Below are 25447 nucleotides of genomic sequence, written 5' to 3'. Positions count from 1 at the left end.
AGAAAGCATTACTTCTTTGAGAAATACAGGAGAGTTTCTCTTTTTTTACTTTTTTATTTTTTAAATTAATCCACTTTTTAAATGAAGTAAATAGTGGAAGGAAGGAAGGAAGGAAGGAAGGAAGGAAGGAAGGAAGGAAGGAAGGAAGGAGGGAGGGAGGGAGGGAGGGAGGAAGGAAGGAAGGAAGGAAGGAAGGAAGGAAGGAAGGAAGGAAGGAAGGAAGGAAGGAAATTTTCCCAAGTAAACCTTCTACAACTCCCACCTCACCCTATCCCAAGCCTGTCTTGACCTCTTCCCTCCCCTCCCCTCCCCCTTTGATATTTTCCTTCTCTTTTTGGATTGATAATAAATATACAATTTGGGGAAATCTGCCATATTTTTCTTTTGTACAATAAAGTTTTATTATAAATCACAACCTATATTTTGATATTCAATATACTTTTTTGCCTGCACTGTTTCTCACTTCGTTAGCAAGAAATCTGTTTAATGACTTTGAAATTATGTGTCCTATTTAATTTAATTTAATATCCATGGGAGACATGCTGTTATTTTGATAGTGTTTTGAAATATCATTTCTCTTCTGAAGTTTGACGAAGGCAATAATACACAGTCCTGGGGGCATCATTAACAGCTTTTAAAGTGGAACAATAGAAATATAAAATTGAACATACTTGAAGATGGGTGATCATATCAATTGAAAGATGTAATATGTTGCAACTGTGTCATGAAAAAAAAACAAATATGAAGTAATATGTTCAAGAAATGTAGATGTAGGAGCCAGTTTGGTTTAGTGGTAGGGCACCAGGCTAGAAAATGGGAGATTGTGAGTTCTAATCCCACCTAAGGCATGGAAGCTGACTGGATAACTTTAGGCCAGTCACTCTTTCTCAAACCAACCTTCCTTACAGATTTGTTGTTGCAAGGAAAATAGGAGTATTATTTATGAACTAAATGATTATAATATCACCCAAATATTGATGGACATAATTTTTTTCTAAGTTTCGATGGTGGTGAAGTTTTGATGCATTGTTTTAAAATAATGTTTTGGGTTTTTTTAATCACATTTATATCCCGCCCTTCTCCAAAGACTCAGGGCGGCTTACAATCTAAAGCCTTCATTCTATGTATATGCCTGCTTATTAGGGCTTTCGCCCACCCAGTGCCATTATTACAAAGTCAGCTTATTGCCCCCAACAATCTGGGTCCTCATTTTACCTACCTTGGAAGGATGGAAGGCTGAGTCAACCTTGAGCCTGGTGGGATGTGAACCTGCACTAATTGCAGGCAGCTGGTGTTACTTAAGAAGGCATTAGCCCACTGCTCCACTAAAATATGTCATTCTGATATATCTGCTGGTAGGATGATGATGGTTTGGTCTTTTAGGTTTTTGAGGGCTGCTCTGTCTTCTGCTTTGAGTTGGTTCTGTTTCTGTTCTGTTACAGACAAACCATCATCATCCTACCTCTAAACAAAGGGAAAACCATGGTTATGATGGACAGATCACAATATATACAAAAAGCCAAAGAAATATTGGAAGACAAAGAAACCTACATTCCAAGTTAAAATCAATCCAAATCACAAAAGAAGAATAGTGGTAGATGAAAAGCAGTTGACCCATTCTCCTACACTTCTATGAATGCCCCAAAGTTCCTTTAGCCTGAAATATGTCTCTGTGCAATTCTATCATTATCAGGGACCCCAACCTACAACATAACTAAATAACTGACAAAAAAGACTGAACATCTGACAAAGGAAGCAATATTCTATCAGCTCCCACTTTGCCTCAAAAGAATCAGAGAATTGATAATAGAAGATAAGATCATTGTTTCATTTGATGGCATAGCACTCTTTGCATTTATAGACTCAGAATTAATAAAAGAATCCATGGCAGCACTACTACACAACACACATGATCTAAACTAATTCTAAAAATGAAATACCCAGAATCATGCTCATTAACCTTTTCCTTACTGCTTACTTTCCGTTTGACAAATATAACCACAAATCACCACTTTCAGGATTCATAACAGAGCCTGTAATGCAATGTCTAGAAAGTATAGCACTCCCATACATACAACCCTAGTGTGGATCAGGTATGTAAATGACACTTTTCTCATAATGAAAAAGGAATAACTAGAGTTGGTATATGAAATAATCAACAACATTTTCAAAGGAATAAAATTCATAAGGGAAGAAGAACATAGGACACTACCCTTTCTGGATATCTGCATCAGCAAAGGCAATATAGCAAATTCGAAACACAAGTCTATCATCAAACCACTCACAGTAACCAAGTGCTTCACTATCAAAGTAGCAACCCAACCTCCTACAAGAAAAGCTGTGTAAGAACACTCATTAGATCAGTGATCCTGATCATCAGGATAAGGAAACAGACAAAGGATACAACATCTTCCAACAAAATAGATACTCAAGCAACTTTATAAAAAATGCTTGACCACTCAATTCAACTTAGCCCAACCAACACCCATGAAAAAGAACACTGCCATATATTCTCCAAAGTGGCCAAAGGCAGGACAAGAAGCAATGGATGGAAACTAATCAAGGAGAGAAGCAACCTAGAACTAAGGAGAAACTTCCTGACAGTTAGAACAATTAATCAGTGGAACAACCTGCCTCCAGAAGCTGTGAATGCTCCAACACTGGAAGTTTTTAAGAAGAGACTGGACAGCCATTTAATAATAATAATAATAAAGTTGGAAGGAACCTTGGAGGTCATCTAGTCCAACCCCCTGCTCAGGCAGGAAACCCTATACCATTTCGGACAAATGGCTGTCCAGTCTCTTCTTCTAGCACCAATGAAGTTACCTGGTTGGATAAAGAAATGTCTGCAAGAAAACAAACTCAGCACTAAGGTTCCCACAGATTATAACCTTTTTAAAAAAATCTTCATAATTAGTCAGATTATCTGTTCTGATAAAATCTAAGGAAATTATACACTGTACATTGTAAAAAAAATCCATCATATTTGATAGTAATCTTGTTAACAACCACTGCTTCTCAAACAATAAAATGCATTATGTGAGCTGTAACCAGACAGAACTCTGCATTTCCTTTGCACCGTCCATATTTTCTAAATAGCACTTTAATGCAAGATACACAGTGCAATTTGATGGCTCCATAGATGTGACAAACAGGGCTGCTAAATAGTGGCATAGGAGAAGATGCAGCAACATGCTAGAGCTGAACTATACCATACTGGAATCAGAAGAAAATGTGTCCTTGTGTATGAGTGATGGTGAAGGTCTGCTTGCATCAGTTCTTCTAGATAATGACTTCAGCTAAGCAGAGCATGAGACTGAACCATACAGTATATATCCAAAGTGACACCAAGGAAGCAAATACTGTGCATTGTTAGTACCCAGTATTCTTGGGGGTTTTTTAGTTTTAACTTTATGTCATTACTTTTTTTAAAAGCTAAGAACATTAGCAAATGTGTTTAATGTGCATATTGTTTTAGAGCTAAGATTATCTTGTAATTACTTTAGCATTACAGAAAAGCTCACAGACACAAGCTCTCTGTTCACACACATTTTAATGCCATGCATTTTATTTGAATGTTTCCCAAACAGCTTGTCTCAATGCTTCCATTTGGTTCTGGAAAAGGAACCAAGTTAAAAAGATCACAGAACAACCAGGAATAAAGTGACACAACAATTAAAGCTCAGGTGCCTCTGTCCTGTTTGAATTAAGAAACAGGGTCTGTTTCCTCCGTTAATCTGATTGAAGTGAATTCCATAGCTGGGTACTCATTGGTCTGAATTGAAAGTTATGAAGTGTAAGAACGTCAATGATTACTAGAAATTTTTAGTATTGGGAACATTAGCTTAGGACAGAGGTCCCCAACCCCCGGTCCGTGGACCAGTACCGGGCTGCAGCATGCCAGAAACTGGGCCATGCAAACAAGCAAAGCCCCATCTGTGGATGCAGGCAGTACATGAAACCACGCCCCTTACGGTCCACAGAAAACCTCTCTCTACAGAACTGGTTCAATGACCATGGGATTACTGTGCTTGATTGGCCAGCAAACCCGCCTGACCTGAACCCCATAGAGAATCTATGGGGCATTGCCAAGAGAAAGATGAGAGACATGAGACCGAACAATGCAGAAGAGCTGAAGGCCACTATTGAAGCATCCTGGTCTTCCATAACACCTCAGCAGTGCCACAGGCTGATAGCTTCCATGCCACGCCGCATTGAGGCAGTAATTGCTGCAAAAGGGGCCCAAACCAAGTACTGAGTACATATGCATGCTTATACTTTTCAGAGGTCCAATATTGTTCTATGTACACTCCTTGTTTTATTGATTGCATGTAATATTCTAATTTACTGAGATTGTGGATTTGGGGTTTTCATGAGCTGTAATCCATAATCATCACAATTATGACAAACCACGGCTTGAACTATCTTGCTTTGCATGTAATGAGTCTATCTCATATATTAGTTTCCCCTTTTAAGTTGCATTACTGAAATAAATGAACTTTTGCACCGTATTCTAATTTTTCGAGTTTCACCTGTAAATAAAAAACAGTGCAGTTAATATCCTACTTTTGAACACTGGTCACTTTGGGAAACAGATTGGTGGACCAGATAGGTCACTGATCCATTGTAGCAGAATTCTGATGTATATGCATTTTTACATTTATCTCATTGACTTGTGGTGACCCAACAGTTGGATCACCCTTTAACTGTGACAACTTCCTTAATGACAAGGATTACTGTAACCAGAAGCTTTAGACGTACTTTTAAGGTAAATCAACAGTATGGAACAAAGATAACTTTTAATTATAGATTTGATACTTTGAGTCAAGCAGGAGGAACTTAAAAAAGTGAGGAGACATTCTCCATCCTTAACATTTAGTAGTATGGACCTCTGCAGAACAAGTGAAAAGAAAGAAGTCTGTTATAATACTAGAGTTTGGCAGTGTAGAAATGGAATGAATGAATAAATGAATGAATGAATGAATGAATGAATGAATGAACATATCTCCCCTAAAGAATCTCCAAATTAATTAATAAAATTGTATCTCTTATTCAGCCAGCCTTATTGTGTTGCATCTTTTTTCACAGATTTGGAGGTGAAATAATATTATATTTTGCAAAACTGCTTATCTTTTCATTCCTCCTGTTTTATTCTCTTTGTTTTCTCTATTTTCTTGTAAAGTGTGCATAAATAATCTCTCTAAAATGCAATACACAATTTCAAATAAATTATTTTCACTGTTCTATTTCTGTGGCATATGCAGCCACATGGTTAATGAATTTTGGAAACAGCCTTTTTAGTGAGCAGACAGCTTTTGTCTTTGCCTTACATTTTTTCCTCACCCATAGAGAAAAAAAATCCACATCAGTTTTGAATTCTGATGTAACCTTTTTAATATCTTGTAAGTTTCTTTTGAGAGGAAAAGTGTTAAATCAGATTTAGTCCAAAATGCGTTAACAAGGAAAAAAAAAAGGTGAAATGATGCATTTTTGTAACCTAATTGTAAAGAGGTAAAATAGATGCAGAAACAACAACTATAAGTCCATACTGCCATCTAGTGATTGCAGAACAATTAGTAATGAAGTTAGGAAAGGTTTTTTTCAACAAAATGGTACTGCCATTCCAGATATAACCAACAATTTATTTTTATTCTATTTTTGAAACTCAGCATTTTTGGTATTATTTTCTTTCAGATATTGTACTTAATGTACTGTATTGTACATAAATATGTGCATTTGTTTACCATCTACATATATATCTATAGGGTTATACACTTTTATTTTTCCTGTATAGCATGAGGAACAAAATGGCAATGCACTTTCACCTTTGAAACATGAATTAGATTTTTTAACTTGTGAAGCAGCTAATGCAATCCACTTTAATTGGCACCACTCATTAATAATTTGGTAAACCATGATGTTTTAATTGCAGCAAAATCACTTAGAGTATTATTGAGTTGTAGAACTTTACTTGTGCTTCGAAAAATCTTTGCAATGCATGAGAGCAGATTCAAAGTACCTTTGCTTAAATCATTAAAGCAGCCATATATTTTTCCCCAGGCTCATCTTTTAGAACATGGGTGTCAAACTCGCCATTTCACGTGACGTGTCACGATGTATTGTGACTCTTTTTGCATTGCTGGCAATGGGGTGGGTGCAGCTTCAGTATGATGAAACTGGCCCATGGGCTGGCAGTTTGACACCCCTGTTTGAGAAGGTATTCCCAATATCATGTGTATTGTACAGCATTTATTTCAATGCATCAACCACCCAAATCGGTTATTTAGAAACTAACAAGATTTTTAAAGCATTACTAATAAAAGTTATTTTTAGTAAAAAGGCAATTATTACAACTTCATTGCAGAAAAATCAAAACATGTCAATTACATTATTCACTTCCTTGATAATTTCCTTTAGCTAACATATTGTTTCCTTCCAATGTAATTTGACTAAATTATCTAACTGCTCTATATGTCAAACCAGTAGTCTGCACATGTTGTTTTCCATTTAAACAGACAAACAATAATAACAATTTTAAAAGTTTACATTCTATGTAACACGTAATCTGCCCCAAATTATAGTATTCTATGAAAAGAAATGAACATAAATTGTTCTTAGATTGGTTTTCATGATGATTGTGTAGAAATTCCAGGGAATTATTTCCATATCTAGAGTACTGTATTCCTTAATGTATTCCTTATTTTATTGAAGATAGAAAATGCAACAGATCATTTTAGCCAAAAATTTTAAAAAATCAGTTAAAATTACTAGAAACATATTTTAAAAAGCAAACAGATTAAAAAAAACCCTCCTACAAAGTCTTTCCAAGATAGTGAGTATTATGGAATAACTACAACCTAGAAATGAATTTATTTATTTATTTTGTTTAAAATGTAATCAAAAAAGCAAATTTCCAGCAATAGTGAAATCCCCCAATCAAAAGTTACTATGTTTTTCTCCCTTAGGAGGTGCTGTATCTCCATGTGAGATGTACGTTGAAGCTTTTGGACAAAATGAGGTGCTTGCGCAAACGATCCGCTGTATCCTTTCTAGGAGTCCTTGTCATTTGCTTGTTGTTCTTGAACTTATACATTGAAGATAGCTACGTCTTGGTAAGTTGGGTATTATATAGAATTAATTGCTCTTTAGCAGCACAGGATAACAAAAACAAGCAGACTTTCTAAATGAAAGCAAATCAAGTGCAAACTTCCTAAGGAAGAAATGAATTGTTTGGGGAAGTGTAAAGAAAGAGTTCTGGTTTAATTTAAATTTTCAGTTGATGATCTGATTCAAATTGCAATTAGTTTAATCTGGATTTTTAAATATTGTTGGCAAAGCCCTTCCAAATCACTGAATTAATTTGGGGCCATCTAGTTCAATGGTTTGATTCAAATTGTCAATCCACTTTGGAAAGGCATTTCCCTTTATAAATTTGGTCAAATCTTCAAATCAAATCTCTGTGCAGCAACACTAGTAAGGGGGGGGGAAGCATTTATACCAGCTCCTTGTTTAACAAGCACAGTTATCTCAGTAACTGTTTGCAAATAAACCAGTAATAAACCATAGGTAAAGGTAAAGGTAAAGGTTCCCCCGCACATGCGTGCTAGTCGTTTCTGACTCTAGGGGCCAGTGCTCATCTCCATTTCAAAGCCGAAGAGCCAGCGCTTGTCCGAGGACGTCTCCGTGGTCATGTGGCCGGCTTGACTAGACGCCAAAGGCGCACAGAACGCTGTTACCTTCCCACCGTAGTGGTCCCTATTTTTCTACTTGTATTTTTACGTGCTTTCGAACTGCTAGGTTGGCAGAAGCTGGGACGAGTAACAGGCGCTCACTCTGTTACGCGGCACTCAGGATTCGACCTGCCAAACTGCCAACCTTCTGATCGACAAGCTCAGCATCCTAACCCACTGAGCCACCACGCATAATAAACCATAGTAAAACAAAAAAACATTTCCTGACCAATTTGCAGACTCATTACCAAATTTCTATGCCTGACAACAGTGCATGCTGGAGTCACAGTAAGGCTGGCATAGCTGCATGAGAGAGCTTTGCCTGAATTAGATGACAGCAACCAGCAGTCTTCACAGTCTCCCTCCCTCCTCTCCCCTCCTCCTGGTCACATGTTAACTTAGCAACCATTTTGCTTAACAACAAAGTCACTGTAACAAACTGTAGTTACTAAATGAGGAAAGGGTGCACTGACAAAAAGACAAATTAAGACAAACATAACAGTCTCTGTTAGAACCTTATACCTGCATGATTTTTTGAGTACAAATGGAACAGGAAATTGATATAATGCTAAAACTCTCATTCCCATAACTTGTACTGTGTGAAACAATGCATCACAGGGCAACAGTTTTTGAACCAATGTACCTGCAAATAGGCTAACTCAGATATGCATCCAAAATCCAGGACCCAGAGGAATGAAATTCGGGGAAGTTGTGTCTGTTTTGGGGTTACCTGGCTGTATCATATAATGCTAATTTTAGACATCCCATGACATTTTCCCAGTTTCCCAGCCACTGTTGCGATCCTATGGCCAGTGGAGAGATTCAAATATGTGAACAACCGGTTGGTTCTCTGTGTGGATGCTGCTTCTGAAAGTCCATTCTGGGCCTGGGCAACAAAAAAATAAGCTACTTGTTCTGCCGAAGTGGTACGAACCAGCTGAATCCCACAACTGCCTATGGCCCTTCCCATACCCAGCAGCAATCACTTACCTGTCTGCTGGGAAGGGAAAGGGAATGAGAAAGAGAAAGGAAAAGGGAAGATTTCTAATGTTGCCTTCCAGATTCCCAGTAGAAAATTCAATATGGAAGCCATCAGGAAGTCAGAAATCACTTCTGCTTCCACTACTTTTTTTCCCTCCCATAGTCATTTAGGTTCCCTGTTTAGATAAGGAAGTATCTCTGAAAGGATGGCTCAGCAAGTCAAGGGTTGTCTGGTATCAGCCTAAGAATCCATGTTCAGTATAATGAAGGTTACTGTTGGTCAGAAGTTGTAGCACTGTGGAAATAGAATTCCATGTGCTGCTGTAAATATGTTCTTCTTTCTCATAAACTGGATTTCTTCACAAAAAAAAATCAGACTCAGTAAGAAATATCAGGGCAAAGAACATATAAATTGCTTGCAGACGGAGGTCAAACATTTGTCTATACCATCATTCTGTTTTCAACAGCATGTAACTAGATTTCTCTGCCAGCCAAAGAAATGGAATTGATGGGTAATAATTTGATGTTCACAACCGTATAGTCAAAAATGACTTCTATAGTTCCTTCTTCCATGGGAGACTTCTAGAGAATCTGATTTTTTTTAGGACCATTTGACTTAATCCAACTGACTGTACTTCATGTTTGATTTGATACAGATTTTATCACTGACAAAATTTGCTTTTGTAGATGAATATTCCAGTTTCAATCACATCTCTTTTTTAGAAGTAAGAAAACTCCCTGTTTAGCCATTTTTAGTCCACTATGGTTTTGAAATATAGCTTCTTCTAACGGCACTGTTTGCATTAAAATATTTTGTAAGATTTTATTTATTCACACACACACACCCCACTTGTGATTCAGTTTGATCTGGTTTATATCATGTTTTTTTTTGTCACATTCATTGATTCACTTTGGTTTGCTAATTACTCGAGATCCTCTAGGTGCATCCCGTTGCTTTCTATTTATTGCACTTTATGCTATTTCTGTTTTGCTTGTTTTCAGATCTTTATGTGAACTTCCCAGATGGCATGATGTCTTACACTTAATTTGTCTTTTTTTAATAATAAAAAAGGTTTGTCCCTCATTGTTTCTTTCAAAACAAAACTGATACGTTTAATTGCCAAGTTTCAACTTCGCTTGTCTAATTGTCCTGAGATTTTCAAGGCCCATTCGGAGGATGCATTTAGATATATTATGAAACCAAGTTTCTGCTGACTATAGGTAGGAATGCAAATTATAGTTTAAGCAGACCACAAACAGATAAAGATTGAGAATTTCTATTTTGCTTTGATGTTTTTCATCACCTCAAAACTCAATTTCATACATAATTTTTGATGCATTCTGAATTCACATTGAACAGCAAAGTACCTTTAGAAATAATCAGATCAGATTTTTATGGCTTCCATAAAGCTACCAACCCATCAAAATTCAAATATAAAAATATAGACGCATTGTTTCCTACCAATTTTTACAGATTTTTTTTTTTAGAAAAAGAAGAAACTCTCCTACTTTTCCCTAATATTTCTCTGCAATGTTTCTTCAAGACCTGCCATAGCTAGCGGTGGGACATTATGAATCAATGATATTATGACATCATTAACATTGTTTCTGCAAAACATTACCAAAAAGTTCAGCTAAATATGATATTGGCTCAGTTACAGCTCCCAGTAAACAATATGTTTTTCCTACTTCTAGTTTAGTGTGTCAGATGAACAGGAAATCATAGCTTATTGATAGGTTAGTTTTGTTTTGCAACAAACCTGTAAATCAATCCACAGAGGTTCAAGGCAAGATTGCCTTAAAAAGGATATACAACAAATCAGGAATTGGCCAAATGATTACCCTGCTCATCTGTCTTGTTTTTAGCTTATTCATCAAACCATGGTTAAAATAATTAATGGTTTATTTTCATTTGTAAATAGATCCAGTATGGATGTTGAACTTTAGCAACAGCACTAGCACTTAGACTTATATACCGCTTCACAGTACTTTACAGCCCTCTCTAAGCAGTTTACAGAGTCAGCATATCGCCCCCAACAATTTGAGTCCTCATTTTACTGACCTCGGAAGGATGGAAGGCTGAGTCAATCTCAAGCTGCTGACGATTGAACTGCCGAACTGCTGGCAGCTGGCAGTCAGCAGAAGCAGCCTGCATTCTAACCACTGTGCTCTTATCAAACTTTTGATTTCTTTGCTTGTTTCTTTGTTTTCCTTTTTTTTTCTCTCTCTTTGTGACCACAACTCTCGGCTCTTCTGATTTCTCCATTATACTATTTGTCTTCTGATTAATAAAGAAGATAAACGGTTTCATTATGTTTTCTGAAAGCTTTAGTATTTGAAATCCCAAAGCATAGGAAACAACAAACATTTTAAAACTCTCCAAGTGTACTTAGATGTGTGGTCCTTAGGATCCTGAATGAACATGTGAAAGTGATTGAGGCAGTGATAATAGAAGTGCAACACAAGTTAGAATAACCTTCCTAATGTTAATAATATTTGCATTTTGTGCCAGATGAAGACCTGGTTTTAATCACTCAGTTAGGGCTTTTTCTAAGTCCTTTTTCTAAACGTGCCATTGTCCCTTCACTGCTTCTCTGTCAGTGAAACGTATGTAGTATTATTTATTTATTTATTTTATTTTAATTCCATTTATATCCCGCCCTTCTCCGAAGACTCAGGGCGGCTTACAAGCTTAGCATATCTTTCACTTTAGCTCATTATGTATTACACTTGGTCCTACTGTTTTATCTTAATTAATATAACCTACCAATGTGTGTGTGTGTGTGTGTGTGTGTGTATCCTTCAGAGAATGAACAGTCCTCTTTTTCAGAGTGACTCAGTGAGAGAGGAGAGAACAAGAAAGAAGTTCAGTTTGCTTTGTAATCTTCCCTTGGGAAAGGTATGGAAAAAAAATTGGCACAGGCAGCTAAGGGACAAAGGAAGACGTGAGAAGTCACACAGAATTGGAAATAGATTGCATTACTGCTGAGTCTTTTCAAAAGATGCAGACGAAACACAGAGACATTGACTTCTTTGAATTTTTAAGTGTATTTAAATTTCTCTTGTTTCCAAGGCATGCACTATGACTAAAACTGCTTACCAGCATTAACCACATTAAACTTCCATGAAAAAGGACTAAAATTCAGTGCAAGAGCTCCTTGGTGAAATTGCAACAAAGTACTTTTTGCATGAATATCCCCCTGAGAAGTAGACCAGAATACCGGTAGAGGAAACCTGGCTTTGAGATGCATTAAAGAAGGCACTTATACAGAAGAGATAGAAAAATCACAGGGAAGCATTGTTCAGACAATCAAAATTTATATTAGTGAAATCACATTCAGTGCTTATTTCGAAGAAAATCTGAGATCCTAGCTTTTAGCCTTATTTCCAGGAGTAGGAGAAAGCCAATATTACAATAAAAGTATCACATCACTCTCTTTTTATTAATCTGATCACTGCTCGAGATATTGCATATAGTAAAAAGCCAGGGGTACACTGAGCACTCTATCTGACTTTGTTAAATGAAATATTAATTAACGTTCAAAATATCCACACGGAATAGAATAATAACCATAACCATATTGCAAGACAACATTTTGATTTATGATTATTTAGCTAAATAATGAAACATTGACTATCAGAGATGGCCTTGAAGGAGAAAAGACCACATCAAACTGGTGTGAACTCATGGGACTTCCTTATGGAGTCATTCATGTTGTTTTAGCATGGCACGTTGGGCAACTGAGCAGAGCTCCCTCTATCTCAGCTCTGTCATAAGAAGAATTTTTAAACTTTTATTTTCAGTCTAAAACACTCAGGTTCCATGCAATTTGGAGTCAGTCAATTTTTCCATTTACAGGAGCTGTCTTCAGAGGTTAAAGGATAAGAGTTTATCCTTTAACCTAATTTCATCCTAGAAATCAGAAACTTATTGATTTTACAATTCCTATACAACCCTTGATTTTCCCTTACTTACAAGCTTAGTCATTTTCATAAATCCATTAAATTTCTCAATTTTCCCCTACTAATATAACATCCACTGCCCTCTTTCCTATAACTTTGGGTGCAACTGTAGGAAAAATGCACTAAACTGGTAGATATATCAGTTAATACCTAAGACAGACAGACAGACAGACAGACAGACAGACTGAATTATGACTTTTGGCAGTCTTGCTTGTCTCATAGATGGAATACTATTGGCTCCTGTGATTCTTTGCCATTGATTCAAAGGAATCAAAGTTAATTAATTTGACAATTCTAAACAAAAAACTTCAATCTGTTACCAAAGCAAAAAAAAATAGGCAGAGTTCATTATTCTCAAATAGATTCTAGCCCATTACATTTTGGAATATTTAACACTACTTGCCTTCTCCTTAGAGATTTTTGGTAGTTCCATACCTGAGAACTACCTATACCTACCTGCCACTGTGTCAACAAGAACAGTTGTTTGTTGCACTTCAGCCCCTCATCAACCAACTGTTAAATATCTAGATGTTTATAGTGTTCTGTCTTTGATCTTTTAGACAGCACATGTCATTCATCACAGAGGGTGTCCTCTCAGTTCCAGGGATAACTCTCCCATGCACTAAGACAGGCCATATCATTTTATCTCAGATATGTTGATGTTATTATTGTTTGTAGGGCTGTTCATCAAATAAACACAAACATCCTGATACTAATTGAGTTTATTACCAAAACAAGAGATGGATGAAAAGTGTCCCTGTCCAAAAAAGATATGCTTCTAGATTATTTGACTGCATGTGCAGGTGGGGAAAAAATTGTAAGGAGAATCTGAACTTTATTTTCACTCTAAGCAAATCTTGCATTCATTCACAACAATCACTAGAATTCTTAAACGATGACTTATTTACCTTTTTTATAATCAATCAATTTTATCTGAGCTTTCACGTCTTGGAAACCTATTTGTGATGTCTTTTGTTGACTCAGTTTAGAGAAACCTAACAACAGCCCTTTCAATTCTGAAAACATTTCCTAGAGGATCATAGAACACTATCACCCATCAGCTATACAAAAATAATTGTAATTAATTTTAGAAATGGAGTAAAGAGGTAAGTTAGTAAGTTTGGCACAATAATACATAGGATCCAACACCTTCTACCTTCTACATTCCTGATCTTGAATCTGAAAAGGGACTAAGCAAACATTCATTTCCAACTCTACAACTGTTAAACCTGTAAGTATTCAGATATCATGGAAACCGAGTGACATAAATCTCCAGTACTGTTGATTTGAATAGTACCAACTTAGTTTTAATTGATAACTGAGGCATAATGGGAAAAAGAATGCTTATAAAATCAGAGGAAATTGTTTAGGATAATGGAGAGATGGGGAAAATATAGTATCCAGTTTGTATCTTGGTCCACCCAGCATGCCAGTACAGATTCATATTTCTAAATATGCATTTCCATTTTCTGCATTAATTATCAAATTTTGGCTCAATTTGATTAATGCTCCTTTGGATGTCAGTGATAATGCCTTCATTTGGAACTGCCACATTAAACATGTCTATAACTGGAATAAATGTAAAGTAAGCTTGAAGCAGATAAATAATACAAAACATTGTTCGTATTGTTAGATTTTTTCCCCTCCACTTCTTACAATAATTATGCTGTGTATCTTTTATTTTGTTTTTCTTTTCTCTTCCAACTTCTAGAATGGAGATAAGCAGTTAATCAGAGATACAGGAACGCATCAATTAAATTCAGAGCGGTATGTTCACAGTTTTAAAGATCTGTCCAACTTCTCAGGATCAATAAATGTTTCCTATCGCTATCTGGCTGGTACACCTTTACTAAGAAAAAGTAAGTAACATATTTTTTTTTCCCATTTTCTTAACAACAAATAGGTTTTTTTTTTATCTACTCTAAATGTCACAAAGAAAATGTTGCAGAAGTAAGTTCATCAGCTTTTTAGAGGGCAATGCCATTAAGCTTTTCACAGAACATAAAAAGCTTTTGTGCAATCCAAAGAGAATGAAAAGGGCTCTGTAATCTCACTTAACAGGGGAACGCCCTTTGAATATATTCTTACATGAACCCAGATAGACTTAAGTACAATTAAAATCCCACCACTTTCAATGGAAGACATTTTAGCATAATTTAGCTCACCCACTTGAACACATACAGTATAAAAATACACCACTTGAACTGTAAGAGGCCCTGTATTTTTTGAGATAGGGAGATGGATGGATGGGCAGACAAGGCAAAATGTTCACTAAGAGATACAGTCATGGCCAAAATTGTTGGCACCCCAGAAATTTTTCCAGAAAATCAAGTATTTCTCACAGAAAAGTATTGCAGGAACACATGTTTTGCTATACACAGGTTTATTCCCTTTGTGTGTATTGGAACACAACAAAAAAGGGAGTAAAAAAAGCAAATTGGACATAATGTCAAACAAAACTCCAAAAATGGGCCGGACAAAATTATTGGCACCCTTAACTTAATATTTGGTTGCACACCCTTTGGAAAAAATAACTGAAATCAGTTGCTTCCTATAACCATCAATAAGCTTCTTACGCCTCTCACCCGGAATTTTGGACCACTCTTCCTTTGCAAACTGCTCCAGGTCTCTCTTATTGGAAGGGCGCCTTTTCCCAACAGCAATTTTAAGTTCTCTCCACAGGTGTTCAATGGGATTCAGATCTGGACTCATTGCTGGCCACTTCAGAACTCTCCAGCGCTTTCTTGCCATCCATTTCTGGGTGCTTTTTGATGTATGTTTGGGGTCATTGTCCTGCTGGAAGACCCAAGATCTCGGATGCAAACCCAGCTTTCTGGCACTGGGCTCTACAGTGCGACCCAAAATCCTTTGGTAATCCTCAGATTTCATGATGCCTTGCACACATTCAAGGCACCCAGTGCCAAAGGCAGCATAACAACCCCAAAACATCATTGAACCTCCACCATATTTCACTGTAGGTACTGTGTTCTTTTCTTCGTATACCTCATTTCATTTTCGGTAAACAGTAGAATGATGTGCTTTACCAAAAAGCTCTATCTTGGTCTCATCTGTCCACAAGACATTTTCCCAGAAGGATTTTGGCTTACTCAAGTACATTTTGGCAAACTGTAATCTTGCTTTTTTATGTCTCTGTGTCAGCAGTGGGGTCCTCCTGGGTCTCCTGCCATAGCGTTTCATTTCATTTAAATGTCGACGGATAGTTCAAGCTGACACTGATGCTCCCTGAGCCTGCAGGACAGCTTGTATTCCTTCAGAAATTGTTTGGGGCTGCTTATCCACCATCCAGACTATCCTGCGTTGCAACCTTTCATCAATTTTTCTTTTCTGTCCATGACCAGGGAGATTCGCTACAGTGCAATGGGTTGCAAACTTCTTGATAATGTTGTGCACTGTGGACAAAGGCAAATCTAGATCTCTGGAGATGGACTTGTAACCTTGAGATTGGTGATATTTGTCCACAGTTTTGGTTCTCAAGTGCTCAGACAGTTCTCTTCTCCTCTGTCTGTTGTCCATGCTTAGTGTGGCACACACAGACACACAATGCAAAGACTAAGTGAACTTCTCTCCTTTTTATCTGCTTTCAGGTGTGATTTTTATATTGCCCACACCTGTTACTTGCGCCAGGTGAGTTTCAAGGAGCATCACATGCTTGAAACAATCTTGTTTACCCACAATTTTGAAAGGGTGCCAATAATTTTGTCCGGCCCATTTTTGGAGTTTTGTTTGACATTATGTCCAATTTGTTTTTTTTCCTCCCTTTTTTGTTGTGTTACAATACACACAAAGGGAATAAACCTGTGTATAGCAAAACATGTGTTCCTGCAATACTTTTCTGTGAGAAATACTTGATTTTCTGAAAAAAAATTCTGGGGTGCCAACAATTTTGGCCATGACTGTATATGCAAGGAGGATTGTTTCAAAAGCAACAAAGGCAAAAAGGGAAACGTCCTGCTGTGCATGCACAATTATTTCTGGGTTATGTTTTTATCTTCCAGATATGAATAAGAACCAAATTTGCTTTTATTGCTCAGTTCTATAGAACTTGATTTTTTATTTATTTATTCATTTATTTTTTGTTATTATTATTCAGGATATCTTACCATTGGATTATCTTCAGTCAAACGTAAAAAAGGGAATTATTTGCTGGAGACAATCAAGTCCATATTTGAGCAGTCAAGTTATGAAGAACTGAAAGAAATTGCTGTGGTAGTACATCTGGCAGAATTTGACTCCACCTGGTGTGATAGCATGGTTCAAGATATTTCACAGAAATTTGCCCATCATGTAATTGCTGGCAGATTAATGGTAATCCATACACCAGAAGAATATTATCCAGCTCTGGATGGGCTTAAGAGAAATTACAATGATCCAGAAGACCGGGTGAAATTTCGTTCCAAGCAAAATGTTGACTATGCATTCTTGCTTAACTTTTGTGCTAACCTTTCTGATTATTATGTAATGTTAGAAGATGATGTTCGATGTGCCAAAAACTTCTTGACTGTTATTAAGAAAGTCATAACTTCACGAGAGGGAAGCTACTGGGTAACTTTAGAATTTTCCAAGTTGGGTTACATTGGGAAATTGTATCATTCCCATGATCTCCCTCGCCTGGCTCATTTTTTATTGATGTTCTACCAGGAAATGCCTTGTGATTGGTTGCTGATACATTTCCGTGGGCTGTTGGCTCAAAAGGATGTCATACGTTTCAAACCATCGCTTTTTCAGCACATGGGATATTACTCATCTTACAAAGGAGCTGAAAATAAATTAAAAGATGATGACTTTGAAGAGGATTCATTTGACCTTCCAGATAATCCTCCTGCCAACTTGCATACCAATATGAATGTATTTGAGAATTATGAGGCGAGCAAGGCATATAGTAGTGTGGATGAATACTTCTGGGCGAAAGCACCCTCAACTGGAGATTTTTATGTCATTGTCTTTGATAGGCCTCTTAAAATTAGCAGAATCAAAGTTGTCACTGGTACTGAAGACCGACAAAATGATGTTTTGCATCATGGTGCAGTGGAAGTTGGGGAAAAAATTGTTGGGGGCAAAAAGGAAAGGCAATGTACTACCTTCCTGAGACTAGGAGAATTTAAAAATGGAAATTTGGAAATCATAGGTGTGGAGCGCAAAGTTCTTTTTGATATTAACTGCATGAGAATACTTGTTACCAAAAGCCAAAAGGAATGGTTGATCATTAGAAGCATTAGCATATGGATTTCACAGCTACCAAGTCAATAAGGAAAATCAACAGCAACAGAATATACCATTGCCTAAATCCAATGAAATAGTGCCATGAAATGACTTTTTTTCCCCAATCTTTTTTCTACAGATACTGGAAATCTGGAAATCACAAAACAAATAAAAGCAATCTACTTTTTACTACTTCAGTGAGGCAATATTCAAAGTATTACTTTGTTGGAATGTCTGAGTTTTATAGAAAGTGTAAACAAGTTTTGTTCATCACTCAAACACAGATCCACTTCTTTGTTGTTTCTTCTCTTTTCCCCTTTGGGAAGGACTGGTTGTGTTTTTGACATGATACAATTTAAGGATTTTGTGGGCTTATGTCCATAGATTGTCAAAGGAATTTAATTCCCTCATATTCATGTATGAATTTAAAAAATGTGGTGGTTTGTATCTGTACAGTGGTTGGTGGCTTGTTTTGAGATAATTTTGATAAAGAAGTCCTGTTAATACAGCTGATGTTCTCTACTGTGAGCATTGTAAAAAAAGATATGCTGAAATTACATTTGAAATTACACAATAGGTTATAAATCTGTACTTATCCTGTAAACTGCAGTAAGTATTCTTGAATTCTCTACAAACATTACTTGTTCTAGCACAATTTATTATCGTGAATTGATGGGGTAACTGAATTTTATCTATCTTTAATTTCCACTTTTCATTGTTCAAACCAGATCTATACCTTTATGTGAAATATTATTCAAGGTTTCATGCAAAACTATTATTTTTACACTTGTGTAGAATGCAAATGATTTTAGTAAGCTGAACATAGACTTGCAAGAATATTAAGAATTATGCATTATTTGAGATCACAATGAATTCTACCAATGATTTGTTATACATGCATATTCCCAGGAATATAAACCAAAGCTCTTTAGAGCTGTCATACAAATATGGAACCTCTCTTTCAATATAAGAAATATAACAAAATATTTTTAGAAAAGCATAATAAGGTATGTGAATATAAAAACCTGCCTTACATTGACTAATGTTCCACCTTTTCATTTTTTAGTTATAATATTTCTATCACCACTTTTCTGTAACTGCAGAACTTAAGATTCCCAGTTCTATTCCAGCCTTGACCAGGCACAAACTTGCTTAGATTCAACAGAACTATGTGGTATGCCTTGAAGCCATGTTCCAGGTTTTATTGCCAATTATTTAGGCCAAGGTTGTCACCAGCCATTCCAGTCAAACTGCTTTGAAACTGGAAATACTATAGAATAATCTTAGAAAAGGTTTTTCCCCCCACAAAATATGCTATGGTGCTGAACTATAACATCTTTCTCTACCAAAGAGTCCCAGCACACCAATTGACAGTCTCATGCATTGGGAGTGGGATTTGATCGAATAAGCACCCTGCTAACAATGGATTCCTGCTGACTTTTGCATTGTCACAAATACACAATAGTGCTATTACATAGCTTCATTCCATTTCAGTATGCCTTATAATATTTTATGCCCTTTACCTTTCTTGTGAACTATAAATAGGAAAGTGTACAGGTGACTGCATTTTTCATTATAGTATGTTATGAAAAATATTTTTCATGATCCACTCCATGTTTTATTTTTTATAGATTTTTTTAGCATTGCTCAACTTCCACAAGACATGGAATATTTGTATCTTCCCCTTTTTCCTCCCATGTTTAATTCATGAATTATATAATTTACTTTGCATCTGTGCCCATAATCCTTTGTACGCAGTGACCATCTGTATATCCCTTTCTGCTACAAGGAAACTTGTGATTCTTTGATCAGACATTCATGGTGTGCCTTAAGGCCATTTATTTGTCCTTATAGTAACTGACATTCTTTATTTCATGTAATTATATTTCCCTGTTTGTCTGATGCTCTTAACCTTTTTGATTTCTGTGATTTTTCATGACACATATTTCATAGCTCTATACATGCATTCCCATTGCACAGGAAAAAAAATGTTATGGCTATCAGATCGAAAATTTTCAATTTTTACTATGAAAGAATTCCCATAAAGTTTTGAATAAGAAAAAATAGGAGTGTCTTGATTTTATGCTATGGAATTGCTAGAGTAATTCATAAACTGCTACCCAAATCTTTCTGAGTTATCTTTCATATATAAGCTTAACATATTTCTTTAAACCTCCCACTCCCAAAACATACACAAACTGTAGTGATATTTCTACTACTAAGCTAGAAGTAGTTGTCATTGTGCACAGACTCTGAAATTGACATTTCTGAAGCCTTAAGTTGGAGGTGATGTTCATTGTGATAACTGATGTCAATTGTGACAGTAGCAGTGATAAATTGCTATGGAAACAACAGTAAAGAATTTCCATTCTCATATTGATCTAACTGACAAAATAGAAAGTAGTCTCCATTTGAAATTTAGGGTTTTTTTTTACTTTATACTACTCTACAAAGAGGAAATAATGCTTAGCATTTCTACAAGTGAAGCTATATGCCCAGATATAGTAGTGGCCAAAATTGTGGAAAGTTTTTGGGAAAAGTGTATTTTTGAGGTTTGATGGCTAATAATACCATTTTTTGGAGTAGTACCATAAAATTATATATTAATGGAAAGATAATTTAATCAAGAATGTAATGAAACAAAGTTTGTTCAATTATCTGTTCTGTATTCTATGAAAGTTGTAGCCAAATAACCAGAAAAAAGAAGCACAACTTTCTTAGGTTGATATCAGGTAGCTTTCCTTCATCTGATTGTAGCCAATGAGCATGAGTGTTTAGAGAGCCAATCAGGTGTCATCTTGTGTTGGCAATGAGCCAATCAGATCACAGTAGGATTCAGTTATTGATGTCATGTATTGAAGCTGAGAGGAGGACATTTGTCAGTGTGTTATGTGATCGCTATCAAGTTGTTTGGTTGTTGTTTTTTTTAATTTCATTTAGTGAGCTTGTAAAACGTAATAAAATTAAAGTAATGGTGCAAAGAGTTGACTGGTTGCCCAGAAAGCGAGGTAAAATAGTATTATTAAGTGAACAAGGCTACAGTTATAAAGAAATTAGGAGAAAAATTGGTGGAAACTTAACCAAAGATGGCATTTCTACTGTACACTTTTCTCAAAAGGTTTCCACAATTTTGGCCACTACTGTATCATATTTGAACATAAGAAAAGAAAAGAAAAACTCTGTCCCTCTTATCAGAAAGGTTTAAAATCTCTTTCAAAGTCCCATACTCTCAATCAACCAACAAGGTTTCGAGATCTCATGGTAGTGGTAGGTTCTGCCCTTTGCTTTAACTTAGCTTGACAGCTAGCCATGCTATGTATACACTTGACCTTCACAGAACACAGGATAAATATGTTTATATGTTAGCACATAAAGAACACCCATTTTGCATTGTCTGCATCCAAACTGGTACATATGTCATTTGGTCTGCATATAAATTGAAATGAAGATGCTTTGTTGCAGATGCAGACTGAAACATTGTTTTCAGCAAAAGTGTTTTGGAGTGTTAAGAATGGGAAAAAGCCAAGGACACTGGTAATGGTTGTAAAGAAGACAGGGAAATGAGAAAGAGAAGATGATGAGAAGATTGGGGATGCAGTCAGCCAGTAGCCTAGGCCAAGTAGGACCCTGTTCCAGTTTCTTCCTGCTGATACACATGGGTTGGCCCCAAGGGTACAGCTGATATTGGAATATAATGAATGAATAATGGCCATTCATTGGGGGGGAGTGTAACAAAATAACAACTGGTGTACTAGTGAGGGAATAGACCAGGGGTCTTCAAACTCGGCCCTTTTATGACTCATGGACTTCAACTCCCAGAATTCCTCAGCCAGGCACACTGGCTGAGGAATTCTGGGAGTTGAAGTCCATGAGTCATAAAAGGGCCGAGTTTGAAGACCTCTGGAATAGACCATTACCTATTGGGATTTCTTCAACTATTTCACTGGATTATCACTACTTCATCATTGCAAACATCAAGAGTTGGAGAATCAGTGAGAGGATTATTTTTTATTAACCAAATGGCCAGTAAGGTAATCTAAGAAAGGAAGACATGACAAATTAAAAGAAAACTATGATTTGTGATTGTTTTTAACAAATAAATGCACCTCCAGTTTAAAAAAATCCTACAATTATACAGCCTATCTACCCTCACACACATTTCTTTCACATGCATAAGAACCTTTCTTTGTTTTCTCTTCCCCTCCCCCCACTTTCTCCCCAATACATAAAAACACATGGTATTTGGGTGAGTCTTTGTGTAACTTTACTCTCCCCCAGTTTCATCCCACTGGATGTCAGGACAGGACAGCTGTGGATGACTGAAAATGGCAGCAAAAAGATGTTTAATTTTTGAAGTTATCTACAGGTAGTCCTTGACCTACAACAGTTCATTTGGTGACCAAAGTTACAACAGCACTGAAAAAAGTTGCTTATGACCATTTTTCACACTTACAACCATTGATGCATCCCCATGGTCACATGATCAAAATTCAGATACTTGGCAACTGGCTCATATTTAGACAGTTGCAGTATCCCGGGGTCACGGGATAACCTTTCACAATCAAAGTCAATGAGGAAGCCAGATTCACTTAACAAGCATGTGACTAATTTAACCACTGCAGTAATTCACTTAACAACTGTGGCAAGAAAAGTCATAAAATGGAGCAAAACTCACTTAACAAATGTTTTACTTAGCAACATAAAGTTTGGGCTCAATTGTGCTGGTAAATCGAGGACTATCTGTATTAGTCATGTATATTTTTGCAGTCTAGATTTGACAGATGGAAGATTGCAGTAGACAAAACTATTAACAAAGGTGGATATGACAGAGCAAAACTATCCAGACTATCCAGAATAAATCTTAAAATCTGCCCATCATTTTAATGTGATTTACTTCTGTATTGATTCCTCGACTGGCTCGGATTTATGAACTGCATTATTATTTATGAACTGCCTTCTACAATAAAACTTTCAATATCATAATTTAACTAAATGTCTATGAAGATTCTCAGTCATCCAGGTCATGGTTGTCCCAAAGCTGAAGAAGCTTCTTGGATGAGAAATGAAACATCTTCAGAGTCCAGTTGCTTCCTGAAAAAGTCCAGTTGCTTCCTGAAAAAGCACCTTTGGGACATAATCTTAACTACTTTAGGAAACACAGAAATTACCTTATCAGAGTTTAAAATATTGATCCATTAATCTGATACCATCTATGCTGACTGGTAATATCTCTCTGGGGTTTCAGAGATGAATATTTCCGAGGTCCATATCAAGATTTAAGAACTGAGACAGAAATGTTAGGCTTTCAAAATATATTTTTCTGAAGAAATTGTGGTCCATTACATATTATACTCTGCCATATTATGGAATACAAATCGCCTACATTATCACAATTCAGTAGCCCTATCACAAGTAGCTGAATTTTTTTTAATGCAGCTGCACACTTTCTGGTAAGATAAAAAGTTGGAAAAAATTATACCTTCTTTTTCAGAACTCTAGCGGGGCTTTTCATATTTCAGACAGATATGTAATATCTAAATGAGCTCTGTGTGCATTAGAAAAAAAAATCTTCCTAAAGGATTTTCAAGCTGAGAGATCAGTGTGTTCCTCTCTCCTCAGGGTATAATTACTTTCCCAATAGTCAATTTATGAAAGGTAGCACAATAAATTCTTGTACCGGTCCTCTTAGGCATGCAGTGGCCATAATTGCAAAAATTGGTGCCGCTTCCATTGCATTGATTAAAAATTATGATGAAGGAATGTCTGTACAGACATGCCAACAGGAAAAGAAGTCAAATTCTGCATTTCATATGCCAGTAAGGCTCTTTCAAAAGGGCAGATTATTCATGTGGCTGCAAGAAGTAATAGGCCAATAGCTTTCTTGGATCATAAATCAAACTAACTTTAGATGTGGCTTGGCAAAAAAAAACAACTATTTAAAGCACAAAGTTCCACAAAATAAATGATCCAACAAACAGCCCTGGAAAATGCACAAAAGTTTCTCCTCAAAGAGAAGAACCTTTGTTTAAATTTCCTCTATTTCCTTAGCAACCATCCATGTCACTAATCCCTAGGAAAACAGGATATATGAAATACCTTCTGAAGCCCAGCTTCAAATGCTGGTGTAATTTGTGCCAATTAAAACACCCTTTAAGAACATAACAAAATATCCATCAAAAACTTGTTTTCCAAGTTCCATTTTATAATTCTCATACATGGGAAGACACAAAACCTAATTATACATTCCTTCATTTTTATTTCTCTCAGTGTTAAATATTAGTGATAAAGAATCTGATCATAGAATACTAAATCCCTAAGGACAGTTAGAAAATGAGAAGGAGTATTGAAAACCTACCTAGGTTGCATTGAATGCCAAGCACAGTCTGAATCAGCACAAGTAGGGCATGCAACATTTCAAGATTTAAGGTATCAGTTTAATCAAAGTGATATGTGATTTAGAGACCTTGTTGTGAACCAGATGTCCTATTCTTGCAACAATTTTGTCACTGTCTTTATATCATCTATGTCAGTAATTTATTTGTTCACTGCTGGAAATAATATACTGTATAATTTTTGGTACCTTACTGTAACTTTTTGTGTTTTACAGCTAGTAAAGAATAGAAGCAGATTTCATCTTTAAAGAGTTGGTGTCAGTGACATAATTAGAACTCAACCCGAGTCATTCTGTTTAGCAATATTGATTCCTAAAAGTTGTCACAAAGTATTACAAAAAATATTGAACTTTGAAAGGGGTTATTTAACATAACTGTTAAAAAGGATTTAATATATTAACTTGTGTTAATGATATGCATAAAAAAAGTAAGAAACTTTGCTCTAAACTTAGAATAAATTGCCCCACTTGGATATTACTTTGGAATGTTTCGATTTGGCTGGGTTGGGTTGTTTGTTTGTTTTTTGAAAATTATTGTGGCTAATTTCCAATGTAGTTTGCATCCAGCACACTCCCAGTCAATCCCTTGATCCCCCAAGAGCAAACACAACGGCCAGTCAATTCAGCTAGCAAATATGTAGTTTGAAGTTTATTTATTAAGCATTAGCTAATGTCAAAAATAGTTAACTGGTAAAACATGTAGAAAGCAGGCAAAAGCAGGGAAGGGACAACTGGCAAGACATAAAAGGGCAAAATACTTTGTAAGGACAACCTGCATTCTCAGTTCTATCTGTCATAAGGAGATAATTGCCCACTGTCACTCATGTCCTGGTCACCACTTGTAACACACTCTACACCAGGCTCCCTTTGAAGATTATCAGGAAGCTTCTGTGGATGGAGAACGGGGCAGTGTGGGCAGATATGTGTGCCTCTAGAATAGTACACATTACACCTCCGCTCCAAGAGCTGCATTTGCTGCCAGTTTGTTTCTGGGTCCAATTCAAGGTGCTGACTTAATTTAATTTAATTTAATTTATTAATATTTCTATACCGCCCTTCTCCCGAAGGACTCAGGGCGGTGTACAGGGCAAGAATAAAACACAAAGTTACAAAAATTAAAAAGTAATTAAATACATGCCCATAAAAACAATAAATACATTAA

At 36.3% G+C, this 25447-nt stretch overlaps 1 protein-coding gene across 1 annotated transcript; it reads left to right on the top strand.

Annotated features, from left to right (window-relative positions):
• Nucleotides 1-6989: 6989 nt before the first annotated feature.
• Nucleotides 6990-17942, top strand: MGAT4C (MGAT4 family member C; the record flags this gene model as incomplete). Its single annotated transcript, XM_083365185.1, has 3 exons — nucleotides 6990-7112; nucleotides 14386-14533; nucleotides 16786-17942. The coding sequence occupies exons 1-3, from the start codon at nucleotides 7014-7016 to the stop codon at nucleotides 17940-17942; spliced, it is 1404 nt and encodes a 467-aa protein (XP_083221311.1). The 5' UTR covers nucleotides 6990-7013.
• Between the last annotated feature and the right edge of the window lie 7505 nt (nucleotides 17943-25447).

This window comes from Vipera ursinii (assembly GCF_947247035.1).
Source record: "Vipera ursinii genome assembly, chromosome: 6".
NCBI lineage: Eukaryota > Metazoa > Chordata > Lepidosauria > Squamata > Viperidae > Vipera > Vipera ursinii.
This window is presented reverse-complemented; position numbering and strand designations above follow the sequence as displayed.